Source organism: Ammodytes marinus, assembly GCF_949987685.1.
Source record: "Ammodytes marinus genome assembly, chromosome: 2".
NCBI classification, from domain to species: Eukaryota; Metazoa; Chordata; class Actinopteri; order Uranoscopiformes; family Ammodytidae; genus Ammodytes; species Ammodytes marinus.
In genome coordinates this window covers 8,085,522-8,106,523 of record NC_137231.1, presented here as the reverse complement: position 1 = coordinate 8,106,523, position 21,002 = coordinate 8,085,522, and the positions used below count along the sequence as shown (strand labels likewise).

At 42.9% G+C, this 21,002-nt stretch overlaps 1 protein-coding gene across 2 annotated transcripts in view; it reads left to right on the top strand.

Moving 5' to 3' along the window:
• kat6a (K(lysine) acetyltransferase 6A) overlaps nucleotides 1–21,002 on the top strand; it is a 39,845-nt gene that overhangs the window by 9,859 nt on the left and 8,984 nt on the right. For both annotated transcript variants that reach the window (XM_080047897.1, XM_080047896.1), the window contains exons 3-12: nucleotides 7,841–7,949; nucleotides 10,691–10,806; nucleotides 11,407–11,488; nucleotides 13,397–13,511; nucleotides 14,656–14,966; nucleotides 15,861–15,973; nucleotides 17,650–17,765; nucleotides 18,329–18,470; nucleotides 19,699–19,860; nucleotides 20,368–20,461. In XM_080047897.1, the coding sequence (XP_079904023.1) occupies nucleotides 7,841–7,949; nucleotides 10,691–10,806; nucleotides 11,407–11,488; nucleotides 13,397–13,511; nucleotides 14,656–14,966; nucleotides 15,861–15,973; nucleotides 17,650–17,765; nucleotides 18,329–18,470; nucleotides 19,699–19,860; nucleotides 20,368–20,461 (1,360 nt within the window). The remainder of the gene's footprint in view (nucleotides 1–7,840; nucleotides 7,950–10,690; nucleotides 10,807–11,406; nucleotides 11,489–13,396; nucleotides 13,512–14,655; nucleotides 14,967–15,860; nucleotides 15,974–17,649; nucleotides 17,766–18,328; nucleotides 18,471–19,698; nucleotides 19,861–20,367; nucleotides 20,462–21,002) is intronic.

Below are 21,002 nucleotides of genomic sequence, written 5' to 3'. Positions count from 1 at the left end.
GTTGGGGATTAATTTACAGTGGCAGCCAGTAACTGAAGCCGCCCTGTAACGTGTGTGTGTGTGTGTGTGTGTGTGTGTGTGAAAGGCGAAGCTCGCAGCCCGCTCTCTGCCTGTGTTTACTGGAGCACTCACAGGGCGAGTGGGAGCAGTTGACCTGCTCCAGCGGGGAAGGGGTTAAGCGTCAGGAATGATTGAGGTGTTGGTCTCACGCAGGCTGCTGCTGCAGATTTTTCTCTCTGTCTTTACACTTTCCATTTCCTTCTCTCTCTCTCTTTCTCGCCCTGTGGATTATTCTTCTGGTCCACCTCTCCATCTCGTTTCACACACTCGTTCCTTTCTTCTCATTGCTGACTTAAATTGCTCTTCAGTGACACGTTTTATTTTAGACCAACAATGTCTATTTTCATCATGCATTCAGATAAGATGGAGATTAGTGAGGATTTGTTGTGGAGCCTAACGGTACAATCCATTACACGATCACCAGTGCATATGATTTTCCTTGTGAGAACGTAGAATGGTTTAAGAAATGGAGAGCTGGTATTTGTGCATTCACCCTCCAGTAGGCTCCATGCTCCTCTCTGCACTGTGCATGTCTCTGCTTATCTGCCTCTCTCTTCACTTCTCATTCTTTACAACCCTCCTCCCTCTGTTTACTTCTTTCTTCCCTCGCTCCACCCCTTTTGTTTCAGTGTGTGTGTGTGTGTGTGTGTGTGTGTGTGTGTGTGTGTGTGCCTGCCTGCGTGTGTGTGTTGGAAGCAGCCTCACTCAGAAGGAAATGAACCCAATAAATCATGCTCTCCTCCCTGTCTCTCCTCCCTGCGAGGACCTGCTGCCTACCAAGGCTCGGTGCATTTACACTGTTGTCCTGTGTAAACCTCGTAACACCATCCTTCATTGATTGTTTCTTCTCCTATTTAGATAAACCATTCAATATTCCCCTGTGGGTTGAAGGGCATGTTTTCGCCATAGGTGTGTATTCTTTTGTACAGTTAAAACGTGCAATTAAAATATACCGATTAGTATATTTTCGTGGTGTATATATCATTGTCACCAGGGATGTGCTTGAGAACAAACTCTCTTCCTTTTAAAGGTCACCTATTATGCAAGATACGCTTCTTCATGGATTTTCAACATCCGTATGGGTCCCGAGTGTGACTAGAGACGCCCAAAGTATGAGAAAAAAACAGCCCTCTCTCTTTTTTCTCCACCTCCATTTTTCTGAAAACCTGTGTCCAAAAAAGGTTTTTCAAGAAGCCACGTCCACCCATTACCAACCTAATTTAGCACTACCTCCACCTGTGATAAGCACAACCCAGATACCCCTGAATCGAATTGACAGTTATGCCTCGTTTCCACCGAGTAGAGCGGGTCGGATCGGAGCGGTTCGGTCCGGGTAGTTTGGCTTTTCATTTGCCAAAAGTTGGGTAGGGTACGGTTTAAGCGCACCTAACCGCTCTGAGCCGCTCCAAATCTCAGTACTCCTCCGTAGGGGTACTAGCCGCCTGAAAGGGTGCCGAAAATGTGGAGCTACACACTGCCGTCATTTGATTGGCCGAAAGAATCATTTCCGCCATGTGTAGTCACCTCGGCAAGAGTCTTGTGTTTTGGCGAAAATGTGAGCACAGCTCTGTTTATTGTGTGGTGTTTTTCCTCGTCAATAAATTAATCAGTTGGTTACACTGTGTCCCACTGCGTAGCTGCCGCAGCCAGCACTGTTCGCTCACTGTCTCTATGAGTTGCACCGAGCCGTCTCTGTGTGTTTACGCCATAAGATAGTAGTAAATACACACTCACAACAACACGGGGGGAATAAATAAAGAAGCGGCTGGTTTGACCGAGCAAAAACGAGAGACCGCTGGCTTGACCACAGTTGGTCGAAAGAATCATTTCCGTCTTGTGTAGTCACCTCGGCTAGAGTGAAGAGAGTCAGTGTGTTTTGGCGAAAATGTGAGCGCGGCACTGTTTATTGTGTGGTGTTTTTCCTCGTCATTAAATGAATCAGTTGGCTACACTGTGTCCCACTGCTACGATGTCACGAAGCTGCCGCAGCCAGCGCTGTTCGCTCAGCTGTCTCTATCAGTTGCACCGAGCCGTCTCTGTGCTCACAACAACACGGGGGGAATAAATAAAGAAGCGGCTGGCTTGACCATACAAAAACGAGACCGCTGGCTTGACCACAGTTGTTCCACAGCCCGATAGTTTGACCCACATTCTGGCGGCGGCTATCGCAGTCCAGCCTAAAACCCGCCCCACCAGTAAGGGTAGGGTTGGCGGTGGAAACAACACCGAGATTCTTAAAAGCTCTGAGCCGCTCCGACCCGACCCGCTCTACTCGGTGGAAACGAGGCATTAGATTCAAACATGCAGTTAGATACAGGGCCAATCAGAGCAGGCTGGGATTTTTGGAAAGTGGGGCTTAAAGAGACACACTCTAAAATGTAGCGTTCCACAAAGAAGAGATTCACTGTGAGAAATATAAAGGGTTTTTTGAACACTACAATTCAATCGATTTGAAACGATACGTTTCGCAAAAGGCAAAGACCACGATTTAGCCTTCATAATTCAGCACGTTTGACCCAGGGTTTAAACTCTCATGTCAATGGTATTACAAATGAATGTCGTCCTCCGCGTGTGTGACAGTCATGCTCACCTATCAGAAGTGGACCAATGTGACTATATATGCCCACAAACAACAAACAAGTGAAACAACAGGAAAATGCTCCATAAGTGTTGTGGGAACCTAGCTTAAAGCAACACTGGAGAGTTAAGGGAGTGTTAAGGGTCTGAGATGACACAAGTGCAACAAAAAAGATATTGTGTAAGGCCTGTCATGGAAGAGTGGCCAAATCACGAGGCAACACCACAAACCTATATCTGCACTGTAAACAGGCAACGGTATGACGAGAGGACGGCCAGAGAGTCTAGGAAACAAACTACTATTTTACAGTGGTTTTGGCTCAAGACAGTGATTCTTGGACTTTAGATAATTACCATATAATAATATTATTATTAATAACCTATTAATAACCCAATAGCAATATCTCTCAGGAAATATTAACAAATATGCTTTGCAGCACATCAGGGATGTTGAAAAAAAGATTTATTTTTTTATATACAACAGTATATTTATTTTGCTGCCGCCGGTAATGTTGACTTGCTTTAAAATCACATGCATTAAAGCCCACATTAAAATAGACATAAAATGAAGATGGATAATACATGGACTTTAATTTGCATTCAGGCCATCATTTTTCACAACTAGTCTTAGCCCACAGTGGAATGGAGAAGACCCTGACATCCGCTGTTGAACTTAATCGAGAAATGGATTTTGAAACGGGAATCATTTTGAATCGAGTATCAATTTTGAAACAAATCGTGACCCCAAGAATCCGATCGTGGGATTCCAAAAGATTCACACCCTTACAGCACATCCCCTTCTTTCACCCTGGGGGCTCCATGTGTAAGGAAGGTATTTTATACAAAAGTGACTTTTGCGTGTGTTATTAAAAGATTTGGCTTTATTGTGTGGCTGTCTAAGCATTCATCTGCCCTAGGCCTTTCTATCTTTAACTATGTTGCAGCTTTGAGTAATTATTGCCATAATTAGGCAATTTTATTATTTTTTTTATATTCAAATCTCTGCAGAGTAAACTGAATTAATCATAAACATATAAAGAAAAGAAAAATAGCGTAGTATTAATTAGTTTAGTTTAGTTTAGTTTAGTTTATTTATTTAGCACACATTAACAATTAATGGTGCAAGGAGGGAACGAAGCCCAATGGGCTTGTACAGAGTTCCACCCCTATCAATAATCACAATGAAATCATATTCAGGCTAACAAATAAACTCTAAAAATTAAGGAGACAAGGTACATAAATACTCAAAATAATCAAAAATAGATGGGAAAAAAAAATGTGATAAATACATGTCAAAAATAATGAAAAAATTAGAAAGAAAAAGAAAAAAGCAAAGGAGAAGACAGAATTATCTTCATGACCGTTTTAATTGGAGTGATGTGAGCTGTGACACTGTCTGACTTGGAATAAACAGCAAATCAGCAAAATCCCCACAAGTTCAGAATTGGGCCTCGCTGTGTGTCTTATCCATTGTGCTAGATCTCTTGCAGTGTGTTCTGCAGTTAAGTTACCCTCCTACCTTCAGTGACGTGCTGCATGGTGCCACCATGCTGTGGTGAAAATAAGACTTTAGTATGATGTCCTAAGAGGCTGCATCACATCCTAAAAACCAGCCTCCACTTTGAGTCACAGTTTCTTATGTGCCTCCTGGCAAATAGCAGCCCGGATATCTTGTGAGTTGTTTTTTTTAGCAGTGGCTGTCTTCTCACTGCTTTATCAAGCTAACAATGTGTAAGCAGTCAGGCCACAGGTGTGTCATATGGACAGTGTTTCCCAGTTCAACCATGGATACCTACTGTATAGCTGATCCAGAGTGTCCATCACTTGTGCTCTTCCTACACAGACACTTTAAGCAGACTGTGCCACAGTTACATTAAACTTAAAATACACTGACCTCAGATTGGTTTGTCTTCATGATTTTTTGCTAAATTGACTTTACCTCGTTTGAACCTTCCAGAACCTAAACTCACTTCATCACGGACGATCTTCACTCATCCCAGCATATTGACTTCTAAAAAAACTGACCATAACTGATATGATATAAGCAGCTTAGCTGCAGTTGTTCTTTTGCAATTTAATTTGTGCTTGGATTTTTTTTAGCTTTCCAATTACACCCTCATCTTTTCAGTGTGGTTAAACAATAAGATATCGAAAGATCAACCGAGGTTTTCTTGTCGCCTTAAAGCTGGGGTATATGATTTCTGATTGGTCAAAGTTAACATGAACTGACACTTAGACCGATCAGAGCGAGGCTCTGATTCTCGGTTCTAATTGGCTGTTGGGACTGGCCATTCACTTTGGCACAACTTTGTTGGTGTGTAGAGCGTGTCAGGGAGGGACCAAAGAGAACAAGTGGAGCATTTGAGGTATTTGGATTTGAATCTATTTCCCAGCTGCCATTTTCTCCTCAAGTCCTCCACCCCAGCTTTAAGTCACCATGCAACACTATTTCAGATTTTTAAATACACAATACAAATTTTCCTGGCACTTGGTACAACGCAAACTGAAATTTGACATATTCATATCTGTTGGATACTGAAAAAATGTGTTGGTGGGTTGACTAGAAAACGGCTTGTGCTAAGCTCTGAGGTAGCAGTAAGCCTCCACTTCCCCTTAGCAGGGCTGTACGCTTACATTTAAAAGTGGTAGCACTGGTGCTAGCAAGCCAAAAAATTCAGTAGCACAAAAATAATTTTGGTAGCACACATACTATAGTCAAAAAATATATTTTATTCAGATATACAGTAAAGTGACAATGCACATATTAAATAGTAAAGTGACTGTAATAGCCTTTTCTTTTTACAAATCAGCAGCCATAAGTGGTGAACACATTCAACAAAATTCAACACAGCACTCTGTCATGCATTAAAATACATAAATAGCCAGGGATAACAGGGATCCCCAATTTCGCCTTTTAGAAGAGAAATAACTCCTCCGCGGTGCCCCATATTTAATGCAGGCCCTCAGCGCCGAAACCAATAAGCTTGTTCCGCCAGCCATTGGTATCTGCACCCAGCTGTTCAAATGCTGCTTTGGTTGCTTCCAGTACACCTTAAAACATTTAATAAACATAAAAAAAACAGGTTTTTATGGAGAAAAATAACGAGAATAAATCATGTTACTGTTAATGTGACAGACAGTTACATAGGGAGTCTGGCACTAGGACCCAGGCAACCCAAGGAAAGGACCAGACTTTCTGACATTAAACAAATTATGATATACAATAACTTTGGAATTGATTTAAGTAGACTAAGGAAACAAGAAGGCATCATACTTTTGCGAAAATTAATTCACTTACCAGTTGCATTCGCGTGCTGAACTGATTGCTGCCCAACAAGCTTGTTCACCGGCTTCCCATCCTCAAGCAGCCTGACGTAAACAATCTCACACTCTGTGGTGGATATGTCCGTGTCCCCGTCTATCATGATGGACAGGTAATTCGTATCTCTAACTTTGTCCCCGAGTTCTCTTTTCATGTCGTCCGCAATCTGTCCGATCATCTCAGCGCAACGCACATGATTATCATATGTCGGATTCATTTGTACACCATTCTTTTTATGAAGTAAAATTAGTGAAGCGAATTTGGTGAATGGGAGCTCCTCCTTTGCGATGCAGTAGGCAATATTCATTTTCATTTTCATTTCCCTAATAATTTCCTCGTTCACGCTTTTGTTTTGATTTATCACAGCAGCGGTGATGGAACCAGGACGGTTGACCTGTGTTTTTGCCAAAAACGTCTCCCGGGAAGCGATGTGTCGCTTTGACATGTTGTGCTTGTTAACATTGTCCCTCTTGAAATTTGTGTTGCCTGTAATGTAGGGTGTCTTACCAGCTGTCTTTTCCCCTGCCTCAAGGCAATATTTACAAAACATAGACTGCTTTGATTGGTCGTAGACCAGCCAATTATAGGATTTTAGCCACAAGGGGTTAAACCTGTACATCTTCTCTTTGGCCGAGACGATATCATGGGCGGAGCAGGCTTCGTCCGCTGGTGCCGGTTCTGTGGAAGTGGTCACCGAGATTGACTCTTCCATGCGTTGATTCTTTTCTGAGTTTCCATTAGAAGAACTTCCGAGAACGGAGAAATACCTCTTCATTTTTCAAAGTTTATTTACCCCTCGACCGTAACAAATCCTCTTCGGCAACGTGCGGATGTTCGGGAAATGTAGTGTTTTAGTAGTTGAGCGGAACTGGCGAGCCTAAAATTCGAAATACATTTCCCTAGATGCATCGCTCCCATCATAGTTTTAAAGATACACACACTCGTCCTTAGCAGTGCCATTGAGAGCAATACAGAAAGACGTATATTTTTTGGCACGGGTCCTTAACAACCAATCGCACCGGTGCTAGCGGATGTGAAATTATTATCGCACGTGATCAATTTCAGTAGCAAATGCGATCAAAACTGTCGCACTGTACAGCCCTGCCTTAGGGTGTCCAGGCTACAGAAACTTTAAAGAGGACTAACCCAGTACACCGCCCACCCCCCCTTGCCCCTTCTTTTGTTTGTGCCTTTGTGAAGTGCACCTGCACTGCTTCAGGGATGGGATCCTTCTGCTTTATTGGACGACCAAGGCCTATTTGTTTCTAACAACATGTTAATCGTTATCCTGCCTTTTGTGTTGCTGGGGGAAAGCCTGGTTTAGGTTTCACATATCACATGATGTGTTTGTTTTTGTGTCTTGAGTATAAACCTGCTCACGTGGTTGGTGTTTTTTCGGGGACACGGCACGCTGAAAGATTTATACAGTCGTCCCAGAACTGAATATCTGATATTGCGTGTTTGAGAATCAGTGTCAAAGTGGGACACTATGCACTGGAATTAAACTCCAGCACGCCAGCGCCATTGAAGGAGCTTGAGTCACCGCTTTAGATCAAGCATCACATGAATCGACCGAGACATTGACACACGGCGGTGGCCCTCTAACATGACGCCTCACATAAATTATGTAAGCCGGCTCATCAGAGTAGCTCTCATGCCTCTTCATTATCCTAAACTCTCTGTTCACAGCTCCGCCCGCTCTGTGGTGTGTCATTGTAGTTTTCACTCTGTTCTTGTTAATACACACGGCACACCAGTCATCCACTGTGGCGGGGACACACAGGGGCCGCTTTTGTTTTTTTTTTTAGTACAATTAAGCTGTTGAGTTGACCTGCAGTCTCATCTTTCTCTGCCCTCTCTCCCCCTCTGTCCCTCTGCCAGCCGGTGGCCGAGCCCATCCCCATCTGCAGCTTCTGCCTGGGGACCAAGGAGCAGAACCGCGATAAGAGGCCGGAGGAGCTCATCTCCTGCGCAGACTGTGGCAACAGTGGTGAGTGCAGCTTTGTGACAGTGGAAACCAGAACTTCTTCACTAACTTCTCAGCACCCAGTTCAATCCAGGATAAACATTGTTAAATATTCATTGTTTTGTTGTAGAAAACAAATAAAGGAAAACAAATCCAGTCGGCTGTCTGAAAAGGAAAGAGTTATATAATACACTTATCATGTAGTAGTAAATCCGTAGGCTTCTTATTCTTTTTTCATTTGCACTTCAGCTTCAATAAGGGCTTGCTACTGAAAGAGAAAATATTAATTTTTATTACCATTTCACCTTCTTTCACTACTTGCATTTAGACTGCCACAACCAGAAACACAACTTTTTTTTGTTGTTTCTGTGAACACACACACATACAGGCCATGCAGCCTTTAATTACAGAGTCCTGCACAGGTCCATTTTTTTTTTTAAACCCAGCACCTGCCCCAACCCGTGAAGCAAAGTACCAGACCAGACCCGTCATTATGTCAAGTTCAAATCCACACACGTTAACAGAAACTGTGACCCGACCCCGTGATCAAACACACACAGAGGCTACAAGCTGCCTGACATCTGTTACCAGAGCAGTGTTAGTGAGAGCGAGAATGGCAAGATGTGTTGTGTGTGTGTGTGTGGTCGAGCAGGGAGAGCGAGCGGGAGTACAGTGTAAAAATGAAAGATTCACTAGATTTTTGAGTTTCGAGGCCGACTAGATCTGACTGTATTTGAGCCAACTAATCATCTTTTATTGCTTTAACGTATCATTCAGATGTAATCTAACACCAAGTTTTGAGTTCTACATACTACTGTAAGGAATTCCAAAAAGTAACAGTTGTGCCGACTTATTATTTTTTTGTTCTCAATGTTTTGATGATTCGTTGGCACAACTGTTAGTTTGAAATTCTTAGTATGTAGAACTCAAAATGTGAGGTTTTTATGCATATGAAAGATACATTTTTATTTTATCTCAACTAAAGATAATTTATTTGACTTATTGCATCAATTTTCTTTAAAACTGAAGAATTTTAGTTTGCCTCAACTCAACAATTTGGTGAAGACAGTTGCATTTTTAGAAAAGTAGTAGTAAAAGAGTGCGGCGGTGTGTATTTTTATAGGAACAAAGCCACCTTCCCGTTGTTTTGTAGGAAAAGGATTATTGAGGCAGTTTTTATGTCTGTCCTTGATTACGGCGATGTGGTTTATAGGCATGCATCTCAATCATGTCTTAAACTCCTAGACTCCGTTTTTCACTCTGCCTTAAGGTTCATTACAGGAGATGCTTATGACACTCACCATTGTCTTTTATATGAAAAGGTTGGGTGGTCTTCTCTTAAAGAGAGACGTGATGCACATTGGCATATTTTTATATATAAAGCCCTGACCGGAAAGCTACCACTCTATTTGACAACAATGCTGCATATTTCAGATGGGCTTTATCATACCCGCTCAACTGAAATGCTCATGTTATATGTTCCATACGCCCGGTCTGACCTTGGTAAAACTGCTTTTAGCCACAGTGCCCCTGACTCCTGGAACAGCCTACAACATCAAATTAAAATAAATACACTCATAACTGTTAACCAATTTAAAGTTATTATTTTTAATCAGCCCCACTCCAATTGTAACTGTTTTATTTAGGCTATCGTTCTGCTTTATTCAATTGATCTGAATGTTTTAATTGTTGTTGTCTCTTTGTAAGCTTGTTGTGTATTCTCATTGTATATTGTGTATCTGTAATTGTCTCGACGTCATTGTAAAAGAGGGTCACCCTCAATTGATCTTTCGAGAATAAATAAAGGAAAATGTATATAGGACGGGAAAAGAGATAACGGACGTAGAGTCAATGTACAGTGAGTTTACAGTGAACAATAAAAACAAACAAAGCTTCTCAAGTTACGGTAGATTGGTGAAGGGTGTTTCCCCTGAGAAAACTTGGGCCCTGGAGGGAACGTATCCCTGGTGCTTCCCAGCCACGGTCTGGAAGCCACAAACAGGAAAGGTGTAACACATCCTCAGCATATTAAGTCAGCCTGTGGGAGACAGTGGTTGGATCGGGCAGAAGCTGCAGTTCGTTCACAGGGCCGGCTTGTGCGCCAATATCAATTATGCGCTGTGCAAGTTCACACAATCCATTGCTGTACACAGTCTCAAAAGATCTAATGTCGTGGCACACACAAACACACTTTTACCCGTTTCATGCCCGCATTTAGTTAATTTTAACCTTTGCCCACACCTGAGAATTTATATTAAAGACAAATGTACCCGTTCTGCAACTTTTTTCACATGTAGACCAGGTGCAAGATGAACACAGTAATTGATCACACAGATTCTGGCATAGATCAAATTTTTCAGAAAAAATAGGATACAGTTACAATGGTTTCCCTTCCAAATCTCCTTTTCCTCTACCAGGAGTTAGCGCTATCTTCACTAAGGCCTGACACGGCTAAGTGAAAGCAGACTGTGTTTCTCCTCCTCCCTCGGTGGGGTTTCTGTCCTAGACAAGGCCGTCTTGTTTTCTGCTCGTCAAACAGAGCGAAGGCACCGCTATGATGGGTTGTCATTTATGTCTGAACACTCTTCATGTAGCCAGGTTTGATTCAGTGAGGGCTTTCAGTGTTTTTTTTTTCTCTCCTACAATGATGCAAGTGGGTCACGGCTGTCAGTCAGCAGCGGCAAAAGAAAACGAGTCACTGATGTTGATGCTCTTGTGTGTGTGTGTGTGTGTGTGTGTGTGTCTACCTACCTACCTACCTGCAGGCCACCCGTCCTGTCTCAAGTTCTCCCCGGAGCTCACAACCAGAGTCAAGGCTCTGTGGTGGCAGTGCATCGAATGCAAGACTTGCAGCAGCTGTCAGGATCAAGGAAAGAATGCGGTGAGTGAAGGAGTGAATATGGCGGAGAGGACTGGCAGCCTAACTCTGTCTCTTCTCTGCATAAGTGGCGGATAGAGATGCTGACAGACATATCTGTGGTCCTGCGATTGAGCTATTTTAGTCAGCGTCGGCAAGATCTCTCACTCGTATTCTCTGACTTGTCAAGTAAGGAATCATTGTTAGTCAACTGTTGATGGTGAGACAAAACACACAACAGACTGCCAAGATGCACAATGTTAAATAATGCATGAGGACAGAGAATAAAAGGTATAAAAACAGTGCTTAAATCATTCATGGTGGATGTTTTCAAATGATGGTTCAACTTAAAATGGCAAGTTTATAGTAATAAAAATACACTCATAAATATGATATTAGCATGAGCACAGCTGCTTTTATCAGTACATGTAAATGTATCTTCACACAAAGTAGACATATCCATCTCATTGGTTGTGAATGACCCTGACAGACACGTACTAGCTAGGTTATTAAAAATAGAATTTTGGCAAAGCTCTCATGTATGTTGTTCATGTGTAAGGCCTTGTGTGTAACCCTTCTACAGCATTTGGGAATCATCAATGTGTGTTTTCTTTGACTGCACAGGACAACATGTTGTTCTGTGACTCCTGTGACCGGGGCTTCCACATGGAGTGCTGTGATCCTCCCCTCACGCGGATGCCAAAAGGTAAATAAACAGCACTTCTCCATTAACTCATCAGCTCCCTCTTCATTATTTATTTAGAGCCCCCCCCCCCCCCCCTCTCATGGACTCAACTTGTATCTGTTCTGCTTCTGAAAGAGTACACAAGGCTCAGACATGACTCCTCTATATTTCATTATAGTCAAACTAAATGATTTTTTAAATAGTTACCTCAAGCTCTTAATGCTTCACCACAAAGTGCTAATGTGTTGGATTGGTCCCAGAGCGTGTTGGTACTGAGGCCTGTCTGGTCTCATCCCCCTCAGTGCAGGGCCGTCGTATAGGGGGTAAAGGTTATGACGATTATAAGGGCCCACAGCCAGCTAGGGCCCACACAGCCCCCAGTAGAATCTACGACAAAATGATTATGCATAGGCTACAGTGAACTAATATATAATCATAGAAATGAGTCCGAATTAAAACAAAGCCACAAGTCATACAATATTCTAGTTTTAATCATTTCAATAACCCACTGGGCCCCTTCTTAAAAAATGGTTTGGTCCACCCCGCGGTTCGTTCTTCCTCATTGGAATTAAGTGAGCGCGAGCGCAGCGAACTCAAGCAGGGCGAGGATGCCCCCCAAAAAGCACAAGTTCGCACACCAGAAAAGAGTTGAGAAGGAGGCCAGGAGTAGGATATGAGCAGCAGAGCAGGGGCCCAGGACTTCAAAAACTTTTTTTCTAAGAATGGTGAGAGTAAAACTACAGAGGGAGGCTGAAACAATTAGCCTACTACTTGTTCATTGATAACATTACCTTTGACGGGGCGCAGACTGAATCCTACGTTAGCTGTCATCTGGCCGCGCTACACTCTGATCAAGTCGCCAGTTCATTAAAAAAAAAGAAAAAAAAAGTCGCCAGTTCATTGTAGACCAACGGTTCCTACAGTAACTATAACTGAACGTTACTACTACAGTGACTATGTGTTTCACACATATTACTGTCTGACAGTGCTCCAGTAGCCTATGCGCCCATTCAGAGGCTGCATTGAATTGTATTATGACGCATTCATCTTCTACTCGGTAATTATGAGCATCTGACGATGGTCAGTTACGTTCAGGGCCGTCTGACTGCGGACAGGCTTGGGGGGCCCAAGGCAGAGGGGGGCTGCACCAAAAAAAATAAAAACGTATTTTTTGTATTATTTTTTTTTTACTGGCTCAATATAGGCCCCTGATCTTTGAAGGCCCAGAAAAATGTTATTTAGGAAGAAAAAAAAACGGATATCAGGGGCCTTTCATTCGTCAGTACATTTGTTATTTTTTAAATAACATTGTTCGGGGCTATGAAGATCAGGGGACTATATTGGGCCATTAAAAAATACAAACAAAGGGAAAAAATTCCAGAGGCTGACTGATTTTTTAAACATGTACATTTCTTCTTTCTGCTTTTTGGTCATTCTGTGTCTATAAATTATTCCAGCAAATAGTACTAAATAGCTTACATAGGAAACAGTTGATTTGGCCTTAGTTTTCTTCTCAAAGTGCACCAGATTGATGAATTTTACTTTAACATTTAAAATAAATTATTCCGGGGGACCATTCCCCCGGACCCCCCTAGAAGGTCCAGGGTCCACGACACAGTCTCCCAAATTCCGGTGAGAAACACTGTGTGTGTGCATGGTTATTAAGAGTCATTAGACCAGGGGTTGTGTTCAAGTACGCTTAATGATTTGGTCATTCATCAATAGAAACGTGTTGTTATCTGGCTCAGAGGGTCCAGTCACTCATACGTTTTGGACTATAGAGAAACATAGCTTTTACATGTTTGTATTGTAAGACCGCCTGTCAGAGGGCCCATCAGGACTTCCTGTATAGGGGCCCAGAATTTGGTGCAACGCCCCTGCCTCAGTGTGTGTGTGAACCTGCGCTGTGTGTCTCTCTTCCTCTCCCAGGCATGTGGATTTGTCAAATCTGCCAACCCAGGAAAAAGGGCAAGAAGCTTTTACATGAAAAGGCAGCACAAATCAAACGGCGCTACAACGCTCCTCTGGGACGGCCCAAGAACAGGTAAGAGAGAAACGCCCGGAGCTAATGGTGTCTTCTTCAATGTCAGCCTAGTGGAGAGCCTCAGCAAGATGCCTTGTTTATGCTTTACTAGAGGGTAGACAAGCTATCAGCTACAACCTACTCCAGATAAGCTTACAGCCATTGTTTTCTTTTGTAGCCATTTGTTTCTAATTTATCTATCTACCGTCAAATCCGGTTTATATCCGCTCTTTCTTGGTACTTGCATGCAAAGTTGTCCCCTTCCAGCAAAATGTGCCACCTAGGCGATTCATGTAGATCTGAAAAACAACAGAGAGTGAACATCAGCTGAAGATATGCGTCATCAAAATGGAATCAATCAAGCCTGGCTGTGAGCGCGAGCCCAGAGCATCATGGGTCTCTCGCCCGCTTTGTGGATATAATAGCCGAAAAAAGTCGCAAAGGAGTCAAGTCAACTATAAACTCCTAAATACATGGCAGTTCTGACAGCCTAACAAAGTAGATCAAATTGGAGGGAAAAAGAAATGTTAGCAAGATAGCTAACATTGATAACTATCTTGTTAACGTAAATTACAGTAATTCATATAACCTAGCGTTATTGGCTGTATGCTTAGTCCCCATAGCGCTGCAACGTTATTTCCCGGCGATAATGATGTGCATGTCCGTGACAGAGCTTTAGCTCAATTATATATAGCGCTATCTGATGGGTAAAACTCCATAACACAATAAAATACCTCTGCATTGTATACTGGTATATGTATCTCACTGGTATAAAGGACACACCCCACTGTTTTTGATGAAATAACAAATCAATTAAAAGTGTCTTAAGGTAAATATAGTCGTGTGTAGAGCAGGGTTAGGGTTGAGTTGTGGTCCAGAAGTCAGGACTCTGGACCCTACTAAAGCTTTCTGACCTCCCTCCCCAGTCTTAACTCCTCCCTCCCTCCTCAGACCGGGTTAGGTTTAGAGGGTTAGGGTTAGAGGGTTGGGTTAGGTTTAGAAGGTTAGGGTTAGGTTTAGAGGGTTGGGTTAGGTTTAGAAGGTTAGGGTTAGGTTTAGAGGGTTAGGTTTAGGGTTCAGGTATGGTCCAGTAGGCAGCACTCTGGGACCCTACTAAAGCTTTCTGACCTCCCTCCCCAGTCTTAACTCCTCCCTCTCTCCCCAGACCGGGCCGGCCCTTTAAGAAGCTGGGCGGGCGTGGCAGGCGGAAGCGCTCGGCGTCGGCCCACTCCTCCTCCAGCTCGTCGTGTGAGGGTTACCCTGGAGACGACCGGCTGCTGTTCTCTCTGCATGACGACGGGGACATGTCCCACAGCAGCCTGCGCTTCAACAACAAGACCAAGGGCCTCATCGACGCCCTCACTAAGTTCTTCACCCCGTCACCTGAGGGCCGCAAGGCCCGGCACGAGGTGGTGGACTACTCACAGCAGTGTCGCATCCGAAAGAAGAACCGCAAAGAAGGAGACGATAGGGGCGGTAAGGATTACATCTTTCACTGCGTATTAAACACACATTTGGGATAATAAATGTTTTGTTACAGCTTTACCAGATTTACACCTTACAATATGTTGTGGAATCCAAAAACAAGTTTTTAAAGTTCACGTTTCCACTTAGATATTTGGAATTGCAATAGGTGATTAGTGGTGTGAATGAAGTGATGTGTATGTTCTTTACATCATTTTAATGGAGGGGCTGTGAGCACATGAGAAATAGGCTACTCACAGTTCCACAGCATAAATTGCCAATAGATTCACATAGATAAGCCATCTGCATCACAATATAAAAAAAAAACATTTCAATTGTCGCGTGTGCTTTCCATATACCTTGATCAGTCCATAAGGAGTTTTCAGCTAGATATTTGCTGACAAACAGACTCTATACCACCGGCTGTTTCTGTGATGCATTACTTTCTTCTTTTTCCCTTTTTAAAAATGATCCATCCCAGATGTTACATATTTAGATATTGTAGATGAGGGGTTAAAATGGCGTAGGACTGTTTTGTCATATTCTGCCTCAGAATATTCTTGCTTATGCATAAAAGGAAATTGCTTTGGGATATAAAGTGGCTACCTGCAGCTTTACTTCCACTGAACCATCCATAATTATTGCACAGCAGAGGAGAATAACTAACAGACCATCGGGAGGATTATAACAACTTTCACTGGCACCAGTCTTTAGCCATCTTGGTGTACAATGGGTAAGCACTTTCATACATGTTATCCAGATGTGTGACTGCTGACCATGTATAAATGCCTCAATGTTTGCCCAGTAGCGTACATTGTAAACATTAATCAGCAAACATCTTGGCCCTCCGTCTAGCAAGCTTCTCCCTAGTTGCACATTCATGTGGACTCTGTCTTTGACCCCCAGACAATCAGGATGGCAGCGACTGGCGTGACGAAGATGAAAAACTACCCGGCCACGAGAACCTGACGGAAAAAGACATTGAGCTCTTCAGACACATCCAGGAGCTGGCACTACAGGTACGCAGACAACTACTATGGATGGTGTTGATGTTATTTAAACCCACAGGGGGAAGCTAGTGGTCAGAGAGAGTAGAGAGACATACCCAGGTTGTAAAAGCTTAAAGTCACAGTCTCAGACGAGGTGTGCAGGATGTAGGCACGTTGGTGGGTGGAAAAGTCAGTGAGCTGTGAGAGAGCATCCCTTCCCATAGAACAGCTGCCAGATTCAGCACGTATATTAAAATCAGCCATTACCATCAAAGCAAGGCACATGGGGCAGAGCGGAACGATGAGTGTAGGATTCAGTGAGGATCAAAGGTTTGATTGAAATGACTTAAAGTTGCAAATAAAATGCTTTTCACACCAACATGACGGTGTAGACACTTGGTTTTTAAACGCCGGTAAACCTGCTAAAAATAGCAGATTTCCCACTTTGACACTGCAGACAAAAGTCGAATGTAAGCAGGTTTTTTTGGCAAGTGTGAAAGGGACTTAACAAGTGGTAATTGTTGGACAAAAGCTTCTCTACACTACTGTTTGACAGTGCAGGGCCTGGTCAGTGTAACCTTAGCCTGGAGGCATTCTGTGGTCGAGTGCCCGAGCTCTATGCTATGTCTCAGTTGGGCTCATACAATAAGTGTTGGTGTCAAAGAAGTGTGGACATTGAGCTAGGCTACGCTGTGTGTTCTGCACTGACAGGCTAGCCTAGCCAGTGTAGCTAGAGGAAACATAATGTAGCAGCCTTAACGGACCCTTTCATGCAGTGTAGCAATAGAGCAGCGCGTGGGTTGTTTGGCCTAGCGTCACGGGAGTCATATTAAAAACACTTACCCAGTTCCCGACCACATTATTCACACCAGTGTTTAAGTGTTGGATGCAGGCAGTGTAGTAAGTGTTAATGATGTGTGAAGAAAGGGTCGATGTGATAATGTGGGCTGAGTGGCAGTGCAGTAGAGTACATGATCGTCATAAACAACAGGCAGGGATATCCAAACTGTCTTATCAATGTATTTTCAATGCCCCACTCAAAGCTCATCTGTCATGCTAGCCGGTAACCTGGTCACTCTGAGAATCTAAGCAATACGAAAGTATAATGTGTGGTCACTGACTTAAAGGTGCACTATGCAGTTTTGGAAGATGGGGATTTGATTACCTTAGCAGAGCCTGCAGTTAGTTCACAAAACATATTTACTCTACCTGTATGGTCATTATTAGTATTGAATTGAATAATTATATAACTCATAATTATTTTGAAGCTCCTGGAACCAAACGTAAGACTAGAATATGTTTGTAAACCAAACCGTGGACCCTGCTGCTGTAAACCACAACAGTAAAACAGTAACTTGTCAGGTAGCTTTCTAGCCTGAAACAGTGCTCCAGGAATGTATAAACCTTAAAGAAAATGCTCACTTCTCTGAGACACCCAAAGTTACACAGTGCACCTTTAAGCGATTCACAGTTTTAGTTTTAATGTTATACTATTTTGGGTTCCTCCGGTTTGCCTTTTTTACCGATGTGTTTTGTGACTTTATGAACTCCCAGTGGGTGTCCTCCCTACCACCATACCAGAACAGTAATCCCTGGTGTGATGATGTGTAATACTTTCTACCAATCACTACACTAGCAAACCTGTACTTAACCATCCACATCTCTGTCTCTGTGTCTTCCTTCATCCTTGTTGCTCACCCGAACAGAAAGTCGGGGTGACAGGTCCCCCGGACCCTCAGATGCGATGTCCGTCAGTCATCGAGTTTGGAAAGTTTGAAATCCAGACGTGGTATTCATCTCCCTACCCCCAGGAGTACAGCAGGTAAGCTTACTCATCATAATAAAGCACAGCAGCATATTATCCTTAGCCCTCAGTGCTGCTTGTAGGCACAGAGTTTACCACCAGCGTAATGGAGCTCAATTATAAAGTTGTACCACCCACTTTGGCAGGTAACCAACCACAGGGAGGGAGGGCCACTTGATTATGATTTCCTGAGGGTGTATTTATTTTGTTCATGTATGTAACTGACTGTTGAATAAACCCTCGCCTACTGTAACATATTAACCCTTAAAATGTTACCCAATTCCTATTGGTTCCCCATGTGTCTCAAGCATTGCACAGTTATTCGCTCCTTTCAAAACCAGAGTTGTGAAAAAGGCTGCAACTGGCAATTATTGTTATTATTGACTAATCTGCCAATAATTTCCACCAGCAAAAATCCACAACAGCTGAACCAGAAAATAGTTTTGCATTTTTACGGTTAATGACTTAAACATTAAATACTTTTTGCCATTCAAATAACCGATTAATAGACTATGTATTTGGTCTCTAGCTGAGATTTTTTTTTTACAAACAATTCTTAAATTTTCTTCTATATTTCCCAGACTACCCAAGCTGTACTTGTGTGAGTTCTGCCTGCGCTACATGAAGAGTCGCAGCATCCTCTACCAGCACATGAAGAAGTGCAGCTGGTTCCATCCGCCTGCCAACGAGATCTACAGGAAGGAAGAAGTGTCTGTATTTGAGGTGAGGGCGAATTTAGAAATATGGTTGACTGAACGATGGTGACAGGTATTGAGCTGGAAGACCTTAAGGAAGATGACATATTGTGAGTGATGGTGGACGACACTGTAATGGAGAGAAACGGGCACCTGTTCAAAGCGCAGAACACAGCGAGCTACAGTATTCTCCCCTCCGACCTAGTATTCTAAGGGCGCACTCACTCTAGGACCAGTTGCCCCATACCGGGCCAAAACAAGATTTTATTTTGCGTTGTATCCATATAGTCTATGGTTGGAGCGTTATCTATCGTTAATATTTTCATCCGGCAAACACTTTTTTTTTTTTTTTTTTTGTATATGTCTGTTGACAGCAATGGTCGCATATAAACTGACATCAGGACCGCTGTCGACAATGGTCATGCCCGTGCGCATGCTCGTACATTAGCATCCGAACCATGCCGAAGCTCACCTACTCAAACTGGTCCAGGGAAGTGTACTGTGCTTGTGTATTGTACGGAGCACACACACTGGTCAAACAAACTAGACTTAAGGCGTCAAGCATGCTCCCTTACTCTAGCCCAGGAATTCACTTTGGACTGCATAGTCAGTCACAGCACAGGCCAATGAACAAACACATGCCTTGCTTTGCATAGACATTCACCCAATGATTTTTGATTAAGAGTATCTGCATGGTCAGAGATAAATCATATGCCTGGCCCACCGGTTCTTTCCCACCCACGTAATTAAAATACAGTATGTTGATCCAGTCCTTATGGTAGATAATTGAAATCCCTTCCTACTGTAGTGGAACATTGTTTAAATCATCAGGGAGAATCAGCGTTCTAATAAGAATAATTCATTGTTAGTAGTTAACAGTTATGCTGTTCCTCTGGGTCTCGTAGCGCAGCATCAGATCAATCCACTGTATGGTTGTCTCCAGGCCAGGGCCACTGCAGTGTCTGTTTCCCCGCTCTGCAGCCATACCTGGCCACATGCCAACCTTTCTCTTTCTCTTTACAGCTCTTTGTTTCTCTCCTCCACCCTCTCTATCTGTCAGCCTCTCTGGAGACATGGCTGAGATCTTTGCCCCAAGCTTCTAATTTATTCACCTTCACTTTGTTCCACAGCTTCCTAACAACAGCGGTTTAAACATGCACCACTGGACAGTGCTGATTCTGGGACTGAACAGTGAACCGTGTGGTCAACTTAATGTCATCGTGTGGCACTGAGCTGGTGTGTTTTCTCACTTCCAGGTTGATGGGAACGTGAGCACAATCTACTGTCAGAACCTGTGTCTCCTTGCCAAGCTGTTCCTGGACCACAAGACCCTGTACTACGACGTGGAGCCCTTCCTTTTCTACGTCCTCACCCAGAATGACAGCAAAGGGTGCCACCTCGTCGGCTACTTCTCCAAGGTATAGCCTCATCCCACTGCTGGATTCCAGTCCCTCTCGCACACAGCCTCTCATCAGTGAAGTCACATTCAGTGGAAACTTTATATTACCACCACGCCTCCTTTATCTTCATGCAATACTAACCCATTTTAGATTGTAATCACACTGCACAAACATATTTAAAAACAACTACATGAACCAAAATAGAGAGAAAAATATTTTCAAATGAAATGAACTGGCATCAGCCCACGCTCGTGTATTCCTGCAAACCTATAAATGCTCATGTTGTCCCAGATAAACACTACGACGCTGTGAGCTCTGTTTGCCCCTCTGTGGATTTAGCAGTCGCAGGTGCTCCCATTAAACATGCCACCTCGCTGCCAAAACACAGCAGTTAGTGAGGCAAACGCTGCGCCATCAACACACCCTGCTGTACATCCACAAGGGCCCGCTTTGTGGATGTAGCGTCTGTGATTTGTTTTCTAATGGCGGAATGTGTCTGTGTCTTTTTTTTTCTCTCTTCTCCAGGAAAAGCACTGTCAACAGAAATACAACGTGTCATGCATCATGATTCTTCCACAGTACCAGCGCCAGGGCTACGGGCGCTTTCTCATCGACTTCAGTAAGGGCTCCAACCTCAGACATAACACACTCACACACAACAACAACAATACCCGGAAAATCTATCTGTTGAATCTATTTCTTTAAGGCGAGAAGTGAATAGGGTAAACAATGTTACTTATAGATATGACCATGAAACTTTTCCAGGTGATTACTTACATTACAATAAAGATTTTTCTGTATCACAATTTTTTTCAGAGATGTTGGAATACTAATGCAAATTTTGCAATATCTATCTCACGCAAGCATTTTGAAAAACTAAACATCCAGATGTTGGATAAAGAGTTCAAATCTTTTATTTAATTTTTTCAACATGTTACAGTCCAAAGTATTTACGGAACAGATTTTGCATACAGCCTTTTTCCACTTTATAAATAATAAATGTTTGGAGTGTTTTTAAGAATCAAATGGATGATTAAATCAGACAGTTAACAACACATGAACAGATACTTCTGTTATAACCTTCAGAATAGTGCTAAGAATGATTATGGAAAGTTAAGTTGATTTACATTTGATTTGATTTTGATTTGATTTAAATGGTC